General features: G+C 31.6%; 3 protein-coding genes across 3 annotated transcripts; 2 read left to right on the top strand and 1 right to left on the bottom strand.

Moving 5' to 3' along the window:
- Positions 1-211: 211 nt before the first annotated feature.
- PFICI_01619 (uncharacterized protein) lies at positions 212-3,733 on the bottom strand (the record flags this gene model as incomplete). The annotated part of the gene is made up of 1 exon (XM_007830200.1): positions 212-3,733. One exon carries the CDS (start codon positions 3,731-3,733, stop codon positions 212-214), a length of 3,522 nt encoding a protein of 1,173 aa, XP_007828391.1.
- A 1,015-nt stretch (positions 3,734-4,748) lies between these two features.
- PFICI_01620 (uncharacterized protein) lies at positions 4,749-5,549 on the top strand (the record flags this gene model as incomplete). Its single annotated transcript, XM_007830201.1, has 1 exon — positions 4,749-5,549. One exon carries the CDS (start codon positions 4,749-4,751, stop codon positions 5,547-5,549), a length of 801 nt encoding a protein of 266 aa, XP_007828392.1.
- Positions 5,550-6,211: 662 nt separating this feature from the next.
- On the top strand, positions 6,212-8,499 carry PFICI_01621 (uncharacterized protein; the record flags this gene model as incomplete). The annotated part of the gene is made up of 2 exons (XM_007830202.1): positions 6,212-6,666; positions 6,747-8,499. 2 exons carry the CDS (start codon positions 6,212-6,214, stop codon positions 8,497-8,499), a joined length of 2,208 nt encoding a protein of 735 aa, XP_007828393.1.
- Positions 8,500-22,691: the final 14,192 nt, after the last annotated feature.

The following is a 22,691-nucleotide window of genomic DNA, read 5'->3' on the forward strand; positions in this document are numbered from 1 at the left end:
GGGGGGGGGGGGGGGCTATTAAATCGCGCTGCAAAAATTGGCTAATTCTATCAGATCCCCATCAAGCACATTCTCGCGGCACAGCCCTGAAAAGATATATTCATGATTGCCTACATGTCATCATTCTCGTAGAGTATTTCAAGTCAATGGTTGGTGATATGAGGTCAGTATGAATAGTCTTGATTAGTATTTAGAACAATCTACAGAACAACTAAGACTCGCTGCCCCATGACTGAAAGGCTGGTGCCTGGCCATCGCAAGTATTAGTAAAGATGGCCTGCTTGCCAGCACTGGTATCCTCGATACTGAGCAAGTCATTTCCATTGGGATCGTAAAGATTGATATTGAAGTATCCGGGTCCAGTATCTTGCCTGTACAAGATCCGCAGCGGCAAGTAGGTGCCCTTCGTGAGAGTAATAGTGGCCGTCTTATAGCCAGCGTAGAGCTTCTGGTCGATGTTGTAGTTGGTGCTGTTCCAGCCGCTATACGCTTGTGAGCCCCACCACATGTAGAACTCATCATCTACGCCCCAAGCATAGAAGGTATACGTTCCAGACGTGGTAGCGTAGATGTAGCCAACATAATCGAGTATGAATCTGATTGAAGAAAGCGATGTGGAGGACCCCTCAATGTAAGTGAGCGTTGAGCCCTCGTTTGCATAAAAGTTGCCAATGCCGTTCTGGGCGAGGCCAGTCGCCAACGGTGCCATGGTGCTGACGGCTTCAACACTGCTCACGGCACTAGCGTTATAGTAGGCCCACTTCATTCCCTGAGAAGATGTGCAAGCTGCTGTGGTGGAGGTCACTGTGGTGGAGGTCACTGTGGTGGAGGTCACTGTGGTGGAGGTCACTGTGGTGGAGGTCACTGTGGTGGAGGTCACCGCGGTGGACGTTGTCAAATTAGCCTTGAGGACGGTAGACGATGTGGTGATTTGAGCCGCCGTCGTTGCCATGGGCGAGGTTTGAATTGTTGTCGCCGTGATAGTGGCTACGCTGGATGTTGAAGAAGTGGAGTTGTCGCTGGAACAGGTGTCAATCGAACTACTGTTGTCGGCCCATGTACCAACACAGCCCTGGGCAATGACCTTGCTCTCCCAGTGGAACAGATTATAGTCGACAACGTCGAATAGATTCAACTCGACATCGTTGACAGCCGTGATGTTCCAGTAGACGCCGTAGCACTTGGTGCTAGGCGTTGTATCGACACTTCCGCAGCCGCCATTCTCCGTTGTACCGCTGATCTTGACCGTCTCTTCGTAATCCAACACGGCCTGAAGTGACGGTGTCTCGGTGAGGGAAGCCTCCTTTTTCCATGTGCCATCCAAAAGGTCCAAGCCAAACTCGATGGCGACTGGCAGGCCCAGGGACAAGATGATCTTGGATTTCTTGGTCGTTTGCAGAGTGCCGTTCAGCACGGGGGTGAAACCGGATGTGACCGTCTTTGTCTTGTCAAGGAAGTTGATTGTGCCATTGATCTTCTCCCAGTTTAGAGAGGCACCGGCAAGAGCCCGTCCAATAAGCTCAATACGAGCTTCGGCAGATACACCTAGACTGACACTAGGACCAAGTACAAAGATCTTGGGAATTGTGAGCGCCGGCAGTCCTCTCTTGAACAGGGTCTTGGTGTTCTTCTTCTTGATGGTGGCAAATGCATCAACACCAACGAATAGCCCAGCGTACAGATTGCCATTGATCTTCAATTCCGCATTCTTAATGCCACCCAGGTTGGCCTTGAGCGTCCCTGTTGCCTGGATGTTGCCCTTGATTCCACAGTTGATGCACCAATAGTCGACACCGGGTTCTGCCTTTGCATTGGCTCCGAGCTCGTCAGTGATTAGGTCAATAGCATTGTCCCACAAGCTGTAACCGCTATCCTTCGGGTCAACTGCAAAGTGATAGAATTTGAAACCGAGCTGATCGTCCCAAGGTGACTTGACGAGCAGGCTATCTGGTGGGGCCACATTCATATTCATGTTGAACGTCTGATTGTAGTCGCCCGTGACTAGGAATTTGACGACATTGTATACTGTCTTTGCTATGGTGACAACAGTCTTGGCAATCGACTTGGCAGCTGAGACCACGTACTTTGCTGCCGAAGTGACTACCTTGGCGGCCACCTTGACGACTGCTGTGGCAACAGTCTTCGCGACAGACTTCACGGCAGCCTTGACCGAGCTAACGGCCTTCTTGAGCGACGACCAGAAACCTCTCGGAGACAACTTGGTTTGTGTTCCAGGGGCAATCAGTGCCATGACTGAATCAATATCAGAGTCGTCGCCGCTATAAAAACCCAATTTGGAGTCGAGCAGGGAATCAAAGTCACTGCCACACGACGCGGCTGGGAGACCAGAAATTTCCGAGGCTGGAGGTGAGCTACAAGCTGAGGAGGACGTCGTGGTTGTTGTAGCTGTTGAGTCTTCAACATCGATGGCGCCCCAGTCGGCCCCCATCTCGCTGTAGACATCGGCTAGCTCCTCAAACGAACCAGTAGCAGTGCATGTAGACATGGCCTCTTGGCAGACGGGAGAGCCGCCGGTAAGGAAGAAGACGTTTTGACCATCTGCAGAACACGACGTTGCTGCCGTAATGAAGAGAATCTGCGAATAGGACTGCCAGATTGGCTTGATGTATGAAAAGATCTCCGTCTCATTGAAGGTGATGGTGATCGTGCTTCCAGAGCAAATCACACTCTCAATGTAGATTGACTGGTCAAGGGCGATCGAGGAGTAGAGGTATGTCAAGTTCAATCTCATGATGGTGGCTGTGATTTCGGCTGATTCGTTGGCGGGAGAGGTATACCACAGCGCGTTCGTATCAGCGGGAGTGACGACGTCAAGACTTCCTTGATCCAGTCCGTAAGGGGGTGCTGGCATGAGAGTGACGGTTGGCGCAGCCTCAAGAGTGATTGGCCCATCGAACTCTGACGTTGTGCCAACTGCATCGGTGGGGAACACAGTCGTAGTGGCGCCGGTGCTAGAATCGGTGATTGTCGCCGAGTCAGAGGATGCAGTCGACTCACTGAACTCGGTGCTCGAGGCCAGCATCGACGATGTCGAGACAGCTTGGCTGGAAGTTTCCGTCGCACCCGATGAAGTGTCAGAGACAGTTATGCTTGTGCTAGAAGTAGTGACTGTTGCCTGATCAGAAGACTCAGTCGTACTGGCCGAGCCGGAAGACACAGCCGAGCTGTACGTTTGCGTTCCAGTCGCAGAGGACTCTGTGCCAGATGAAGTCTCCGAGAAAGAGGAGCTTAAAGATAAGCTAGATGATGCAGAATCGCTCGAGCTGGAAGACCCCGAGCTGGCCAGCGTATCGCTGTTGACCGTCAGGGATGTGGTCGAACCGGATTGCGATGTAGGAGTGGCTTCATCCTGGGAGGATATCGAAATCAATGATGAGCTGATTGGTGATGATTCACTAGGACTCAGAGAGCCTGATGACCGTGAACCTGAAAAGGATGAACCTGAAATTGAAGGGCTGGCGGAAGCTGCCGCCAGAGCAAGTGAACTAGTCGCATAGCCGCTGACTGAAGAAGGAGAAACGATTGAGGACGTCGCATGAGTGCTGACCGATGGGGAAGAAACGAGCGAAGAAGTTTTTGTAGGAGTTTGGCCGTCGATGGCTAGACCTGGCGCACCAGAAGTAATGAGCGAAGGATTGGCACGATGACATTTTGCCGCTGCAGGTAACGGCAAGCTTGCCAGGAAGGCAACTGCAGGCCAGAGCAACTGCATCGCGGCGTTGTCGATGTCAATGTTTGAACTACAACAACAGCAACATGTTCTCTCAGGACGGCCACCAGCGCCCCAGGCCCAAGGGTCTCTTCTTATATTGAACCCACTGCATTCTGATCTGTTGACCTGTGTCTTCGCGTTGGGCTTGCTGGGCGCCTAGGTGCGCTAAGGAGGACGCTTCCTAGTGAGCCTGATCTCAGCCGTCCTGAATACGCAAGGGGCCGAAATGGTCTATCGAGAGCTGGGTCGAGTGGCGCCGTTATACCGGAGCTGAAGACGACGCGATATGACCCGCCCGCAGAGCTGCAGTCATCCGACTAATCCGGCAATTCTACATCTTCGGGACTCGGCCATCAAAACACCACTGCCGTGCTAAAGGGGGGTAGCGCCTGACCTGCTTGAGCGTTGAACTAAGCTTGTTGCGATTTGGCTTTCTGGCTAGGCCCAGCCAGGCGGCGCAGGCCATTTGCATGCACCGGGAATTGCGTGCGTACGGTGGAAATTGCTTAATTCTGAAGCTAGACTGCATCAGGCTCGTCCATTTCTACTTCTGGAAGAGGCAAATCTGTAATAATTCCCCACCCCCATATAAACTCGGCTGTTGCGAGTGGTCTAGATTTCGAGATGTTTTTCTAAGAATGCCAAGACTCTCGTTGGTTCTAACTACTCCGAGATGAAGGCAGACTATAACACTAGATTCAAGCTCCTTTTAGTTCCCAGCTGAATCGGAACTCCAGCTGCTTTTGGAGCAGTGGCTCTGTCACTATTGCAACGACGAAGAGCGCAATGTCCAGTTGCGAGCGCCATGGCAGAATTCGTCGCGTGGCTTGTCTAGATCTTCGTCTGATGCTTCCTCAACAAGATATCATTGCGCTTATACAGTAGAGCGGGCCCCAGCGACAGTGCCTCTCTTTTTTGTCGGCCTTCTACATCTTTTTCGCATTGCTACAGCAGCCCAACCGGCTGATCAATTGAAAGGTCTCACCCACGATCGTTACAGTTGAACGCAGTCAAGATGAAGGCAGCATATGTTTTCGCACTCTCCATTGGCGGTGTCAGTTGCTTCCCAAAACTGGCACCCATCATTCAAACCCATGTCGAGAGGCGCTTCTTCGACAGCCATCTCCAGCTGCGCGATGATGGTGACGAGGCGACTACCAGCACTGATGCGACAACTGACGAGACCTTGGATTCGTCCGGCAAGGAGTCAGCAACTGCAACTACCAGCACTACATCAGCCAGCGACGCGTCCGCCACCGACTCTGCCACTACAGACACCAGTATAAATGTCACCATCATGGATACGACTGGCACGCTGCAACTCAACCCCGGCGTCGATGGAAACCTCTTCATATCGCTTCCCGAGGATGCTGCCAGCATTACCAATCTCGTTCCGGGCAATTCCGAGTTCGTTGCCTACACGGATAGCTTGACCGTCATGGGTGACAACAGCGAAACCAGTCGTCTGCTCTACTACTATCCCGATGAGATGTCCAAGTTGTCGGTTTCGCGTTTCAGACTTGGGGCCTGGGGTAGCATTCCAAAGGGAGCTCAGCTTGCGAGCTTTGTACCTTTCAATGACGGCAATGGAAACGAGGTCCTAGTTGCGCTGGATACAAGTGGAAACTACTTTTGGCCCATCGTCTGTGCCCTGGACGGGCAATTGAACAAGGTGTTTATCGCACAGGATCCGGAAGAAGGCCCGGAAATCTTGATGACCAATGGGGATCTTCGATATATTTTGACGGGAGGCGACGTGACGGACTGCGGCCCGCTGGCTTTGACAGCATCCGGGCTGAGCGGCAGTTACTCATAAAAGGGCAGTTGGACACAAACAATGATATTATGTAATTGCTTAATGTGCTACTAAGCATTTTGTATCTTCTTATCGTTTCAAATACAGTCAAGAAACCCTATCTTTATTGCACTGGAGATGGCGCTGTAAGGACGGCAACGTTGCCAACAACTAATCAATGGCTTGTCGGTGGTGATATGCCGTCAAACTCTTACTAGTCGGAAATTGATTTGAGCTTGGCACCAAGACTTCGCACATGGTTTCGCAAGTTCATTGATGCGGAGGGCTCAGCCGGCCTCTCGTCGTCGACTCCGACATCGTACCTTGAGACCGAGTCCCAGCCTTCAGTCTTTGGTATCGACGTTGCCTAAAGTGGGCGGTGTAAGCCTCCACCCAATTAATAACTGCCTGCCACCACACCATCTGGGGAATCATGCAGATACTTCAAGATTTTGTTGGGCGGCAGTGGTAAGGCAGAGCGACAGGCGTAATCCTGGCGTCAAAGCCACTGTAGGCTCAAACGATATGCGTTGCTGCCTTATGCACTCAGGCCGCTATTGCCCCCCGCATTGGCCCTACATAGTACAGATAATGTTTTCTTAACATTGCCTTCGTCTCAATTGGGTGCAACTCCTCTTTTCCCCCAGGCCATGCTACCTGCGCCCTTCGGAACCGAATTCACCATGGATCCGTTGACGGCCCTAGGGCTGGCCGCTAACGTGTTTGCATGTGTCTCATTCACATCGGACCTCATCAAAGGCGCCATTGAAATCAGCACATCGCCAAATGGATGCAGTGCTGACGTTTCTAAGCTTGACTCGGTATACAATGATTTAAGAAGATTGTGTACTGGACTGGAGGTGTCCGTTAAGCAACGAAACTTGGGCAAGGATGACCAGGACTACGTCGTACAACTCGCTGTTGCTATCGAGGACTTGTCCGAGATTTGTAAAAAGGACTGCAATGATCTTCTCCAATTACTTTTAAAATTCAAGACGAAAACTGGGCTTAATGGAAAATGGAGCAGCTTCCGCGTTGCCTTGAGAACAGTTTGGGGAAAGAAGACGATTGATGAACTTGAGCAAAGACTCTCCAAAACTCAGCACACATTGACCCTGCACATCTGTATTCTGGCACAGTAAGTGATTTCACTAATTTGGCATAATCTGACATTTCAATTCTCTACCCTTCCTGCATTTGGCTAAGGATAATCTCCAGTTATTCCTGTCGCTCTCAGTCAAATCAACTGGAAGACCTGCAACGCCAAAGCATTCGACTACAGTCAAATCAAGCAGACACGTTGAAGTGTATCAGCAAGAAACTAGACGACGTGGAGGCTGGCATCAAGTCTCGAAAAGACGAAGATATTTTCACTGCACAAGATGTCGATTGCTTAAAAGAGCGACTGCAGTCTCTGTCTCTCTCAGGACATGACGTTGCCCGAGAGCAGTCTATCTTGCAAAGCCTCACTTTTGATAGTCGCCCCATTAGGCATGAGCAAATTCCAAAAGCTCATGCCGAGACATTTAAATGGGCGCTAAAAAAAGATCCTAATCATAGTGGTTCTATGATAGGCGAATGGCTGGCAAAAGGGACTGGCATACTCTGGATCGCCGGCAAACCAGGTTCTGGCAAATCGACACTTATGAAGTTTATTGCCGACTCGAGGACCACATCTCAATTGGTCAGTCAGTGGGCCCAACCAAGTAGAGCCTTCATTGCGAGCCACTACTTCTGGATTGCGGGAACACCAAAGCAAAAGTCGCATCAGGGTCTCCTCCAGAGCTTACTCTACGACATTTTCAGACAATGCCCGTATTTGATACAAGAGACGTGCTCTCATCGAAGGGTAAATGAACATCTTGACGATCCGTGGTCCCTATCCGAATTACACGAAACCTTGAAGAGCGTTTCTTGTAGGGACTCGATCGATCCAAAGTTCTGTTTCTTTGTTGATGGCATGGACGAATTTGATGGCGATCATGAAGCTCAGACAAATCTTTGTCGGACATTGAAAGAGCTCGCTACCTTGGAAAATGTTAAACTAGTTCTGTCGAGCCGCCCCTGGAACATCTTCGAGGAGCAGTTTGGATCGTTGTTTCCAAAACTCTACGTTCAAGATTTGACGCATGATGATATTCAGGCTTACGCCCAGAGCAGCCTCCAAGAACACCCGCGATGGCCTGTCATTTCTGGAATTGACTCGCAAAGGCAATTCTTGATCTCAGAGATCACAAAAAGGTCCGAAGGCGTCTTCCTTTGGGTGCGCCTTGTCATGAAACTCCTCAAGCAAGGCCTCACCAACCGTGATAGACTATCTGATCTGTATCGCAGACTGCAAAGTTTTCCGACGGAGCTGGAATCATTCTTCAAGGCAATATTAGAATCTGTCGAACCATTCTACCACAGCCATATGTCAACTATATTACAAGTTGCACTTCAGGCTGGTAACGAATCCCTCGGATTTCTTGGGTATCATTTCCATATCCAAGAATACGAAGATTTGAACTATGCACTTAATCTTCCAATCAGGCTCATGGACCAGGAAAATATCCAACAAATCAAAAGTGATATGACGTGGCATCTTGATAGCAGAACCCGAGGACTTCTCGAGGTCCATTCTCCCAGTGGGACGGTGAATTTCTTGCACCGAACCGTCCGAGACTTCTTAAGAACTCGGGAAATGCATGACTTCTTAGTCGCCAAGGTCAACGATCGCCTCAAATTCAATCCAGTCCTGAGTCTTCTCAAGGCTTACGTCGCCCTCATCAAGGTCTCTTGTATTCCATCTCGCATTGAACGCGTGACTTTTGCCAAGTACACGACTAGCGATTCGCATGACAAGGAATCCCAACAAATCTCCTTACGTCACCTTTGGAACGCAATGAGCGTCGTGGAAACGCTCGAGTTGGATGCCATTCCTGATCCTGGCTGTCGATCTCTTCTGGACGAGCTCGATCGCAGCCTTTAGTCTCGTCTCGTTGGAAGCGAATGTGTATTTACCCCACCTTCCTTGGCCCTTGCGGTGCCTGTTATATTCCGCGAGCTGTTGGTTAAATATAGAGTTTTTATAAACAATCTTACGAGGTTCACAAGACTGCAGAACTGCATAAACGATAGCAAAAAGGGAATTAATTAAAGGATGCGATATAATAATTATTTATAAGCCTAAAAACTGCTAATTTCCCGTTTATATAGCTATTTACGGTAATAAAGCCGTAGGCACCCGGCTATAGCCGTTTTTAGATTTTTTTACGATTTTTTATTAATTATAAGTATTAGCAGGCTTTAGCGCTTTTCGCTAATACGCTTTTTCGCTAAGCCGCTAAAGTTATTCGTAAATTTTTAGGCTTAATAAATTAATAAATTTTTAGTATTTATTCCCGTTAAATAGCTTCGTAAATTTATCGGCTAAATTTAGGTTCGTCGGTGCTTATTTTATTTTAATTTTACCTTTTATAATTTTATTACGAATAGCGTATATATATAGCTTTAGGTGCTTTTTTTTTTTCGTTATATTCGTAAATTTGGCCTATTTTTTAGCCTTAATATTATTTTTAAATAGCGTAATCGGATTTTCCGGCATTAATTTAAGCTTAATTAAAAAGTTTCGAATTTATATAATTTTATTTATAGCCTTTAAAATAGCTATATATTTTATTATTATAAATGCTTTCGTTATAAATAATTATTTATATAATCGCTATAAAATTAATTTTCCGCTTATAAAAAATATATAGCCGATAATTAATTTTAATTTTTTTAAATTTAAAGCGTAGCTAAAATTTATAGCCTTAAATAGTTTTAATTTATTATATTACTTATATAAATATATAATTTTATTTATTTTTAGGTTACGATATTTAATTATTTTTTTAATATTCGTTTTTAAATATTATAATATTTTTTTTAATTTTTATTAATATATTTATAAAAGACTTGCTATAAATTTAGCTTATATAAATATTATAAATACCGTATTTATTTTTAGTATATAAAACGAAAAATTAAATTTGCTAATTATTAACGCGTAATTATAAATTTTTTTAATTATAGCTTTATTTTCGTTTAAATAAATCTCGTATAATATTCCCGGATTTATCGGGTTTGCTATTTTTTTTTTAAATTTTGTAAAATTATAAAAATTAAATATTTTATTAAAATATTATTTAATATTAATTTTAATATTTTTTAATAAAATTGCTACGCCGGATTTTTATATTAAAAAATTATTTTATATTTCCTAAATCTTTTAGCTTAATTTTAGTTTTAAATAAACCAATAAAATCTTTAAAGCGCTTTTTATTTAGCTTAAATAATAAAAAGTTATTTATATATATTATTACGATATCCCTAATTTATAAATTATAAAATACCGCGTTATTAAATATAAAAAAAATAAATTTATATTTTTTTATTAGCGATTTCGTTTTATATTACTATTTAATAGCTATTTGCTTTAGCTTATATAACGAATTTAAAATCCGGATAATTTTTTTTAAATAGCCTTTTTTACGCGCTAGCTTCGTAAATTATTCGAAAAATTATAATAAGCCGAAAAATTGCTTTATATAAATTTTTTTATATAAATTATTATTAAAAAATATAAATATAAAATTAATTTATAAAATAAATTAGCTTTTTAAAGCGGCGAAAGCTATTAATATTTTTTATAAAGCGGTTTTTGCTATAATTGCGATTATTTCGTTATAATTAATATTTAAGCGTTATATAAATTTATACGTTATAATATACGCTTTATATTTTTTAAGCGTGCCATTATTATTAAATTTTTTTTAGTATTTATTTACTATTAATAAAATAATTATAATCGGCTTTATTTTTTTATATAAATTACAAAATATTTTTTTATATATTTTTTAAAATTTTTTAATAAATCGCCTTTTATTATTAATTTTTTTTAGCTTAGCTATAGCTTTTTTAAATATAAGATTTTTCGGTAAATTTATTTTTAATATTTTATATAGCTTATTTTTTTTATATATAGCTATAAAATTAAATAGCTAATTTTCGCCTTTATTAAGGTTCGCCGCCGTAAAAGAATTTTAGGGATAAGGGCGCTTATTTTTATTTTTACCGTTATCGCCATCGCTTTTTTTAATACGGCTAAAGCTAAGGCTTAATTCGCGAAATTTATTAGCCGAAAAATCGTAAAAATTAAATTTATTAATTTTATTAATTTTATACGCCTTTTTAAAAAAAAAATATAAATATATACTTTATTAATTCGCGAAATTTATTGCGTTAATTAAAAAAAAAATTAAAAACTCGCCTTTTTGCTAAAAGGTATAATAAATAAAATCGTTATTTTTAAAGGCTTTAAGCACTTAGGTTTGGTATATATCGGTTTTTTTTTAAAGCGGCCGCGTTTTCGTTTAATAAGGCTATTTTTAAAATCGGTAATATTTTTAGGAATAACGTTATAATTAAAATCCTAAATCCAGCCTTTTATAAGCTTAGGTTTATACCGCAATCGTCGCTATATATATTATAGCAAAGATTTTATTATATTAGCCGGATTAAGCGTATTTTTTGCGTTTTTTAAATATTTATAAAAAGTAATATATAAAATAATTAAAATGCGATTATTTTTAATTAATTATATTATATAATTTTTATTTTTTTAATAATTAAAAAATAAAGCTTTTACCCCGTTTAAATATAGCTTTTTATTACGCGTTTTTTTATTCCGATCGATATACGCTATATAGCGGTTATTAAAAATTAATAATTTTAAGTTATTAGGCTGGTATAAGCGCGTTCCTTTTTTTTATAAGCTTTATTTTATTTTAATATATTTTATAAAAGGTAAAATCCTTAATTATAAATTAATTTATACGATTAATTATATAATATATTATTAAAAAAACGTGGTCTTAAAAATAAATAAGAATTTTTATTTAAATAATTATAGCTTTTGCTTTATTTTAAAAAAATTTAATCTTTTTTTAGTAATACCGTTTTAATATTAATTATATATAAACGATAGGATTACTTCGATTTTATTAATATTATATTTTTTCGTAAATTTTTTAAACGCAAATTTTTTTTTTTATTAATTTTAATAGTTTTTAATTTAACCTACGATCCGTTTATATTTAAAATTCGTATTTATAAGCGCGCTAAGGTTTTATTAACGTAAATAAATAATATAAATTATATTTTATTTTTAGTTCGATAAAATATAAATATTTTTTCCTTATTTTTATTATTTATAATTAAGCTAAAGTAATTTTTATTTTTAATAATTACCGGTTTAATCGATTTAAAATTATATTAAATAATTTTACCTACCGCATTAACTCTTTTTTACGGTTGCTAAAAAGGCGTTTTTAACGCTTTCGCTTAATTATACGCTAAATAAAGCAATTATATTATTTACCTGGTTTTAAAACCGATTTTAATCGTCCGTTAAATAATTTATTATAATTTTTCGGCGCTTAAATAGCATAAACGGTAATATTAAAAAATAAACTATTAAATTAAGCATTTTATTAGCCTAATATCGTTAAATATATTATTAATTTTAAATATTGCTTTAATTAGTCTTTTAATTTCGTTATTGCCGATTTTAAGCGTTTTATACCGTTAAAAATCCTATTACAAATTAATTAGCGCTACTATTAAATATATTTAAAATTTTAATTTTTCGAATTATTATAAATAAAAGCTACGTTTAAAAATATTAAAAAAAATTACTATTTTACCGTTTTTATTTATTAAATTATTTTTATAAATAAAACCTTTCGTTAAATATTAGCGTTTGCTTAATATAATTTTTATAAGGAAATCTTTAATATAAAAGGTCTTTAATATACTTATAATTATTTTTTTTTTGCCTTTATTAAAAACTCTTTATTAAATCCGATTTATTAGGCATAAATTAGTCTTTTATTTATATTAACCCTAAATTCTTTTTATATAAAATTTATTACGGTGCCTTTTTTAAAATTATTTGCGTTAAAGGTAATATTAATATTTAATTTAATATTAAATAATAATAAGCGTTTAATGCTTTTTATATAATATATTAAATTTACGTAAATATTAGGATCGAAAAAAAATTAAAAAGTTAAGCAAAAGGTTATAAATTACGCTTATATTATTATTAAAAGTAATAAATAATATTATAATATTTTTAACGTTATTATTAAGCGGCTAAAAGGAATTATTATTTTTTAATTACGAATTTTTATTAATTAAAAACTAATCGTATTCCTATTATATTTATATTTAAATTTGCATATTATTTTGTTTTACGATAACGGTTATATTATAGCCGGATTTTTTATTATAATTTTCTAATTTTGGGATTAATTTATTATTACTTTATAATCCTCCTAACGTTATATTATTCGCGTTATTATTTTTTTGTTTTTTTTTAGCTTAGGATAATCTTTAGCGATATGCCTATATTTATTATAATTATAGCAAAAAAAGCTTTTTTTTTTATGAAATTTAAGTTTACGCTTTTTTTTATTATTTTTACCGTTATTTTTACCGTTATTATTTTTATTATTATTACCGTTATTATTATTATTACGGCGCCTTTTCTCGCTTCCGATTTTATTTTTATATTCGTTAATAAAATTCGAATTAAATTTTGTTATAATTATTTCCGTATATAAAAAAATAGCGTTAATACTTTTTATTTATATATAGGTATTTTTTTTATAGCCACCGATAAATATCGTAATTTGCTATTATTAATTTATTTTTATTTTAGCGTTTTTATATTATTTAATTAAACGCGTAAAGCTAATAATTATTAAATAATACTATTATACCATAGAACCAAAAAAGACATATCCCCACGGTCTAGGAACATAATAGGTATTATCTAATACACCCCCTTAGCTAGGACGTAATTCTTTACGGGCAAGCTAGATATCTAATATTTTAATAGGCTTTTAGCTCCGTTACGTTTTTTTTTTTAGCTAAATAACGTAGCTAGGGATCGAACCCAGAACCTCCCCTTATTCGGTATATTACCAATTATATTATTAGGTTATCGCGAAAATACGTAAATCGCTAACCTATTAGTTAATATACGGGTGGCCCTTGCGAGCGAATAAGACTTTTAATTGTTAAATAATACCATTATACTATAAAACTAAAAGAAATATATCCCTACGGTTTGGGAATATAATTGTTAATCAAGGTGGTGCTTTCCTATTGGAGTTTAAACTGGTCTGGTATAAGTGTCAATTATATAATATATTAATTTATATTTTGCGCCTTTTAGTTTTAATAAGGTATACGCTTATTTAGGTGGCCCCGGCTAATCCCCGGGAGGTTTTGTATATTTATTTAGATATTATAGTATTAATCTGTATATTTAAGCATATGCTAATATATAAGAATTATAACCTATTATCTAATATACCCCCTTAGATCTACGATTTATCGTAAATTTAGCTATATTTAAATTAAAATTATTAATTAGCAAAATATAGCTTTTTTTAGGGTTATTCGTTTTAATTACGATAAATAATTTTAAATTTTATTTATTGTAGAAAATTCTGCTATTTGCCTATTAGCAAGCTTTTCGTTAATTTATTTGTTATTATTTTATTTAAAGGTTTATAAATAATTTTAATTTTTTTTTTAGGCTTTTTACCGCAGCTAATAATTATAAATATTTATATAACGGAGTTTTATTTTTAATAACGCGATTTCGGCGTTAATTAAATTAATAATTTATTTATTATTATATTTAATAATAATAATGCTATTATTTAATTATATCGATAATTTTTTTAATAATCGATTAACGAATAATATTTTTTTAGTAGCTTATGCTAGCGCAAATAATTTAGCTTTTATAATAAAAATAATAATTATATTTTATTTATTTAATCGCTAATTAATTAATTTTCCGAATAGCTTTATAGCGAATATTTAAGTATTTTTATAATCGATATTATTATCGGTAAATAATGCGTTATTAGTAATTATTAAATTAAAAGATTTTCCGATTTTAAGCGAAAATTCCTTAGTATTAATTAAATAAATTAAAGCTTGATTAGCGGCTTTTTAATATATTTAGCTTAAATTATTAAGGAATTAAGCTAATTTAATTATTGCGAATACGATATTTAGTTTCGTAAATATAACCGTAAATAGCAATAATCCGATTTTTTTTTAATATTTTTATATTTCGTATAAAAGCGCTATAATTAATCGAAGCATAAGTTTTTCGTAGCCTATTAGCGTAATATAAATCTTTTTTTTATTTGCTAATTTAGTAATTTTTTTAAAATAAGCCCTTTAAAATAACTAAATTATTTTAAATATACGATTTTTAATTATTTTTATCCTAAAAAACTATTATATTAGCTCGCTATTATTAATTTTATATTTTTTTATAAAATGCTATATTAATTAATTAATAGCCTTTTTATTTTTATTTTTATATACGATAATTACGTCGTTAATATAAAAAAAAAACTAATATTTTTTTATTAATAAATGCGTAAGGCTTATATAATATTTAGGTATAGCCGATTTCGGCTAAAGTTTTATAAATTTTTTTTGCTATAGCAGCGGTAATATCTGTAGTTTATAAAATGCTTTATTTAATATTAATATAATTTTTTTTTTTCGATATTTATCCGGTATTTTTATAAATATATTTTAATTAATAAAAGCGTATATAAACGCGTTTATTACGTTATATTATATTAATTTAAAATCGAATTTCGCTACGATCGCGATTAAAATACGAAATAATTTTTTAATTAATATAACCGCGTAAATTTTTTAGTTTTAGGATTTCGCCTATTAATTACCGTAAACGACGAATTTTGCTTTATATTTTTAAAATTTTCCGTATTTATCGAATTTATATACGTATATTTATATATAATTAAGGATTTATTTGCTTTTTATTTATAGATTTTTTTTACTAATTTTAGTTTAAAATTATATATTTTTATAATTTTATAAATAATTAGCTTTTGCTTAAAAAAAATAATTTATTAAACGGATAATAATATAATTTATAATATTATTTAAAAAAAGCTAAAATTTCCGTTTTATAAATTTTTACCTTTTAATAAAAAAAGCGTTTTAGCTTTATTTTATCGTTTTAATTATTATTTTATTTTGCTTTAAAAATAGCTTTATAATTAGCTAAAAAAGCTATTTACTATAAAATTATTTTAAATCTTTTTATTAATAGCGCCGTATTTTTAATTGTAATCGCCTTTATATTATATATTAATAAGGCTAATAAAAGTATTTATAATAAAATTTAAAAAGCAAATTTTATAATAATAAAAAGATATTATTTATCTTTTTTATTTAGCGCTATTTTTTTATTTTTTTAGTTATTATTTTTTTTTAATCGTTTTAATTATCGCTTAATAAAATATTTTTTACGGCGGTATTTTTATTTTTTAATTCCTATAAAATCTCGTCTTTAAATATTGCGTAATTAATTATAAAATCGGCGATAAGCTAGGTATTAATATTTAAAAGCTCGTCCTTAAATATATCCCATTTTCCGTCGCATAATTTTTTTTCGTTTATAATTATATCCTTTATATTAATTAATTTATTTTAATTAAAAATCCAAATTTTATAAATATTAAATAATTTATATTCGATTAAATATCCTACTTAGGCCTTAAGTGCTAATCGCTATAAACGGCCGAATTTTTATTATGCCGTTAGCGTTATTACGTACGCCTTATATCCGAATATTTTAAAATAAATTTAATTAGGCTTATAGCTCGGATTTAGGACTCTTTTTGCTTTCGCAATTACTTTATAAAATTTTATATATAATATATATTATCGGGAACTATAATTCGGCGTATAATTATATAAATATACCGCGGTTTTACCGATTTTAGGCTAAAATTAATAAAAGAGTTTTGCGTTAATACGTATTATACGTTCCTTTTTTTTAATTATACCCCTTAAGCATTTAATAATTCCGTTTTAGGCTTATATATATAATATTAAAAACTTAAATTTAATATATTTATTTTTAAAATATTTTCCGACTACCTATTTAATTTTTATAATTTTATTATTATATTCGATAATTTTAACTTTAATATTATATTAGGTTTTTAATATATTTAAAAACAATCGGAAAGCGTTAATTAATATAATAGCAATCCTTTCCGTAAAATAATAATTTTATATATATCCCGTTTATCGATAAATAATTAATATTTAAAATATATAATTTTTAATTTTTTTAATATAATTATAAAAATTAATAGCTAATTGCTCGCTATAATTTTTATTAATTAATTGTGGCGCTCGCCGTAATTAGCGCGTAATTTTTATAAATATATAGGCTTTATATTTTATTATAATCGGTCCTTTAATTTTTACCTTTTAAAATAAATAAATAAAATATTCGAAAGCTGCCGGGCTTAAATATCCTATTTTATAATATTATTATATAATTTTTTTAATTAATAATAGCTTTTTTATTTATATTATATATTTTTTCCGGTAAATAGCAAATAACGCTAAAGGTAATTTGTAAAATTTATATTTAAAAACGTATTATTCGTATCGGTTTTAAAATATATTAATTAAAAATCTATTTTTTTTACGTAACGTTATAAAATCGTTTTTATTATCCTAATAATATCCTTATTTTCGTAATTAACGGAATAATATTAATATAATTAGCAACCTAAAATAATAGGCTATATTATTTAATAATAATATTTTAGATCCGAGCTATATAATTATTATATTATATTTATAAATAAATAATTTCCGGTCGCTTAATTAAATAAAATCGTAATTAAGAGCTTATTTATAATTAATAAATTTTGCTTTTATATTTATAATTAAAATCGTTATTATTAGATTTAAAATAACTAAATAGCGCAAAAAATAATTTTCCGCGGATATTATAAAATTATTTTATACGTTTGCTATTAATCGTCCGTTCCGTTAATTTATATTAATCGGAAGCGATTTTTTTTTAGTTATACGTAATATATTAATTTAGCTGGTTTTAATCCTTTTTATATTGCGAACCTGCTTTTATAAATTAAAATTTTTTTTAAAGGCCTTATTTATTTATATTTATATTTTATTTTTAAAAACGAAACCTAAATAAGCTTTTTTTAAAAATACGTAAAAATATAAATTAAAAGCGTAAAAAAGGTAATAAATAAAATATTTAATATTTTTTTACTTTTTATTATAAATAATTTATTTACTTTTTTTTTTACGTAAATTAGCCGCATTTAATCGGGGAGGCATTTAATTTTTAACGGGGTAAGCGTTTTTATTTTATTTATTTTAAGGCTATTTTTTAGTTTTATTAATATAGGTTGTAAAAGCGCTTTTTTTAATTTTTAGCTTAATTAGCTATTAAATATTTAAATTTTTACGGAAATTATTATTTATTACCCGATATTTTAAATTTTTATTTAAAATATTTTATTTTTTATAAATTTAATAAAAGGCGGCTTATTATAATATAATTAAAATAATTATATTTAAGAAATTTATAATTTAAGCCGAATTATTTTATATTTTAACGATTTGCTTTATTTAGGCTTTTGCTATAATTATTTCTTATTTATTAACTTAATTAGCAGCTTTTTTTTAATATTTTCGGAGATTTAAAAGCTTTTTAATATTATTTTTTTATTTTTTTTTATTATTTATAACTAATTTGCTATAGCGAACCTTTAAATTTTTATATTATTTATATAAAGGCTCGTTAATTAAGCAATACGTAAGAAAAAAATTTAGAAAAATCGTTATAATTATTTATTTTATAATCTTTTTAATCGCCGTATATTATTTAGCGTATATAGCCTTTTTTATTTTATAATAATTATAATCGAAGTTAAATAACTTTTAACTTTTTTTAGTAAAATCCGTAATCGTCCATTCCCCGTCCTTTTTATTTTATATAATCGGATTATTATTTATATTTACAGCTTTAAAAATAATAGCTGCGGTTTTTATATATTTGGTTTTTTTAATATTTGGTTCGATTAAAATTTTAATTAAAATCGTTTTATTTTTAAAGTAATTAATTAATCCGGTAATTTATGCCTAAATTTAAAACGCATATTTCTAATTGGTTTAGTCGGAGGTTATTTTTAACGATGCCGTTAGGCCGATTCCGGCTTTTTTCGTAATTATTATTTTCGTAACTTTGGCAAAAGCATTAAAACTTTTAATTATTAATTAAAATAATACTTTTTTATTAAAATTTAAATTAATTTAATATAGGTATTAATTATATAATATATTAATTTATATTTTGCGCTTTTTAATTTTAATAAGGTATACGCTTATTTAGGTGGCCCCGGCTAATCCCCGGGAGGTCCCGTATATCTATCTAAATATTATAGTATTAATCCGTGTGCTCAAATATACGCCAGTATATGGGAACCATAACCCACCATCTGACAATAATAGGTATTATCTGATAATAATATAAAGTATAAAAAATTTTTTATTATATATAAATTTGCTAAACTCTTATTATAACGCCTTTTAATAGGCTTTATTTATATTAATATAAATACGGTTAAATATTTTAAGCATTTTTATTTTTTTTTCGAAGCTTTTAATAAAATTAATAGCGTTACGCTTATTAATTTTTTAAATATATTTAATAATATATAGCTCGTTTATTATAATAAGCTTTAAAAACCCGTTATTTACAAAATTAATTAATTTAAAAATAATTATAAATATATTTTTTTACGTAACCTAATTATTTAGGCCTTTTAAATGGTATTTTTTATTAAGGGAAAAATCGAAATACTTTTAATCTAATATATAACTAGCAATTATATTTATAATAAGCGTTATTATAATTAATCGACGTAACATAACTTTATATACGCCTTTTTTATTTAAATTATTTTTAAAGGAGAAAAAGGATAACAATAGGTTATTTTTTATTAGCATTTTGCTTTTAGCGCGAGCTTTATTATAGAGCGTCTTTTAGCGACGGCGTTTATTTTCTAATTTATTTAATAAATTATTACGCTAATTAAAAATTATTTTAAGGTATAATTGGTAAATTATATAACTTAGGCATAGGGAAGCGTTTTTTATAATTCGTAAAATTAGGCCGTAGGAATAATTATAAGGCTATATAACTAATTTATTAAAGCTTAAGGAAAAAATAATTAATTATAAAAAAATAACTACCTTTTATACCTATAAAATTAACTAATAAGAATAATTTTAAAATATATTACTAATAAACTAAATTTATTATTAAATTAATTAATAATAAAATTAATTTATAATCGAAAAAACTATCGAAATTTATAAATTTTTATAATATAGGTTACCCTATAATTTAAAGCCACTATAGCCAGGTGCATTAATTATATTTAATAGGGCTAAATCTAATGGAACGTTCCACTAAATTCTAATAAATTCTAATAGTTATAATAACCATAATAATTAATTATAATAATTTATTAACTATATAATATTATAAATAATAGCTATAAATAATATTATATTAATTATAGGTTAATATAAGGTAAATTTTACTGATTTCCTATATATCGTTATTTAACGATATCTTAATAGGTTTTATAGCTATTATAACGATATAATATGCGTTATAAAGCTAATTTTATATATTATACGATATTATATTAATATCCGTATAATACTCCCTTTATTAAATAATATCGGTTAAATTTAACAATTTAATAAATTTCTAAAATTTATCTTTAAAAAATGGCTTTATAAGGCCGTTTATTAATATATCGTTAATTAAAATATATTCGATTCGAATATTTTTATTTTTAACTTTTTGCTATATATAAAATTACCGTATAACCGTATATTTAATACGTTAATAATATTCCGGATTATATGCTAAATTTATAGCTTTCGTATTATTTCCTTTAATTAATACGGTATTTATATTAATTCCCATTTCCGTAAAAAGATTTTTTAACTATATTGCTTTACGGATAGCCTGCTTTAACCTATTAAATTCGGCTTTGGTAATTAATAAAAAAATTATAAATTACCGTTTCGATTTTTAATTTATTAGCCCGTTATTTAAAATAAATAAATAACCGGATATTAATTTATAAGTTTCATAATTATTAGTAAAATCGGTATCGGAATAATTTATTAATCCGGGTTTTATTTTCCCGTTAAAGGTAATTTTAAAATAATAATAAGATTTTAAATAATTAAATACCCCTTTTACCCCTTTTATCGTGGTTTTCGATAGGTTCTATATATATTTAGCGAAATATATTATAAAATAAGCTAAATCGGGTCTAATTTAAACTATAGCGTATATTAATTTATTTAATAAATATTAATATAAATAGATAAATTCCTTTAAAGCCGGTTTTTCGTTGCTTTCTTTTGCCGTATGCAATAATTTTAGGAATCCAAGGCTAAATAGTATATTAGCCGGTTTTATATCGGAAAATCCGTTAATTTTTAATAATTTTTTAAGGTAAATTGCCTGGTTTATACGAATTATTTTATTTTCTCGATTTTTTTTAATTTATATACCGAAAAAATAAAAAACTAATCCTAAATCTTTTATTTCGAATTCTTTCGAAATATCCTATTTTAATTAGTTAATTTTACGTAAATTAAGACTAAAAATTAGGAAATTATTTACGTAAATTATAATAAAAATATTAGATTTTTTATTATAATAAATTAATTCGTTTAAAATAAATAAATTAAATCCAAGCTTTTTTAGGCTGTTTTTTAGCGTAATTTGCTATTAGCGTAAATTTTATTTAAAACCGTATAAGGCCTTTTTAAGCTGGATTACCTAGGAGTTTTTTTTATTAATTTTTTATCCGAAATTATTTAAATCCGGGTTTTCGGATAAAAATTCGGATAATCCGTTTATAAAGGTAATATATACTTTTTCGTATAATTCCCCGTTTAAAAAGGCACCGATTATATCGATTTATTCGATTTCTTAATCGTAATAAACTATTAAGGCTAATAAAAGCCTTTAAATAATAAATTTTATTCCCGTAATAAACGTTTCGAAATAATCGATTTTATATTATTATTTAAATTTACGTATAACTAATTTAGCCTTATATTTATCGATATTTCCGTTTTTATTAGTTTTCCTTTTAAATACCTATTTTACGGATAATAGGACTTTACCGGCTTTTTAGATTTTATTTCGATCGATAGCTTAAAAAGTCTTTTTTTAAATTAATTGCCGTAATTTAGCGTATATAGCCTAAATTTATTTTTCTTTTTTAGGGTTTTTTAATACCTATTTTATTATTTTCGGTTCCGTATAACTTAAATTTTCGATAATTAAATAATACGAGATATCGGCGAATAATTCGTTATATTTAACGAATTTATCTCGTTCGGAATCCGTAAATTTCGGAAAAATTACCTTAATATTCGATTTACTCGGAATAATCGAAAAAATTATTACGAACATGCACCCTTACATAAGAATAAACAAATATATCGGCGCTTAAGGAAAGAAGGGAGGGGCTTAGCACCGAAAGCCGGGAATAGGTTAAAACGGAAATTATTATTTTTAATAATTGCTAGCTAGCTATCGATAGGATTATAATTTTGGCAATAATTTAAATAGTTAAATTATTAGGATTATTAAATTTTATCGATTTTAGGACTATAAAATCGGCTTAGTATTATAATTTAAAAAAAGCATTAATAAAGGAATAAATAAATATATATTATAAAAGGATTTTTTATATAAATAGTTATTATTTTAGTAATTAATTTAAGCATTTATTTTACTAATAGGTAAAGCATTTAAATACGCTTTAACGATTATATTTATAAATTAATTTAATTACCTTTATTTTTAGATATTTTTTGCTTAATACCTTTTTTTAAAATTATCGTTCCTTATTAGCATAAACCTTAATATTTTTTATATTTTAGGTTTATTTTAAAAACCCGTAATATAATCGTTATATTTTAATTATTTTTATTTAAATACGTTACTTTTAAAAAAAACTTTAAGCAATATTTAGCAAAATATTATTAACCGGAAAAACTCCTTTTTCCTTATCTAAATACTCTTAGCGCTCGCTCGTATAAAAAATAGAAAAAAATGATTTCGAATTAATTAAAAACTAATATTTAGAATTAATTAAAAAAATCCGCGTATTTAAAAAAAAAGAAATT

The sequence above is a fragment of the Pestalotiopsis fici genome (assembly GCF_000516985.1).
Source record: "Pestalotiopsis fici W106-1 unplaced genomic scaffold PFICI_Scf_1, whole genome shotgun sequence".
Classification (NCBI taxonomy): Eukaryota; Fungi; Ascomycota; class Sordariomycetes; order Amphisphaeriales; family Sporocadaceae; genus Pestalotiopsis; species Pestalotiopsis fici.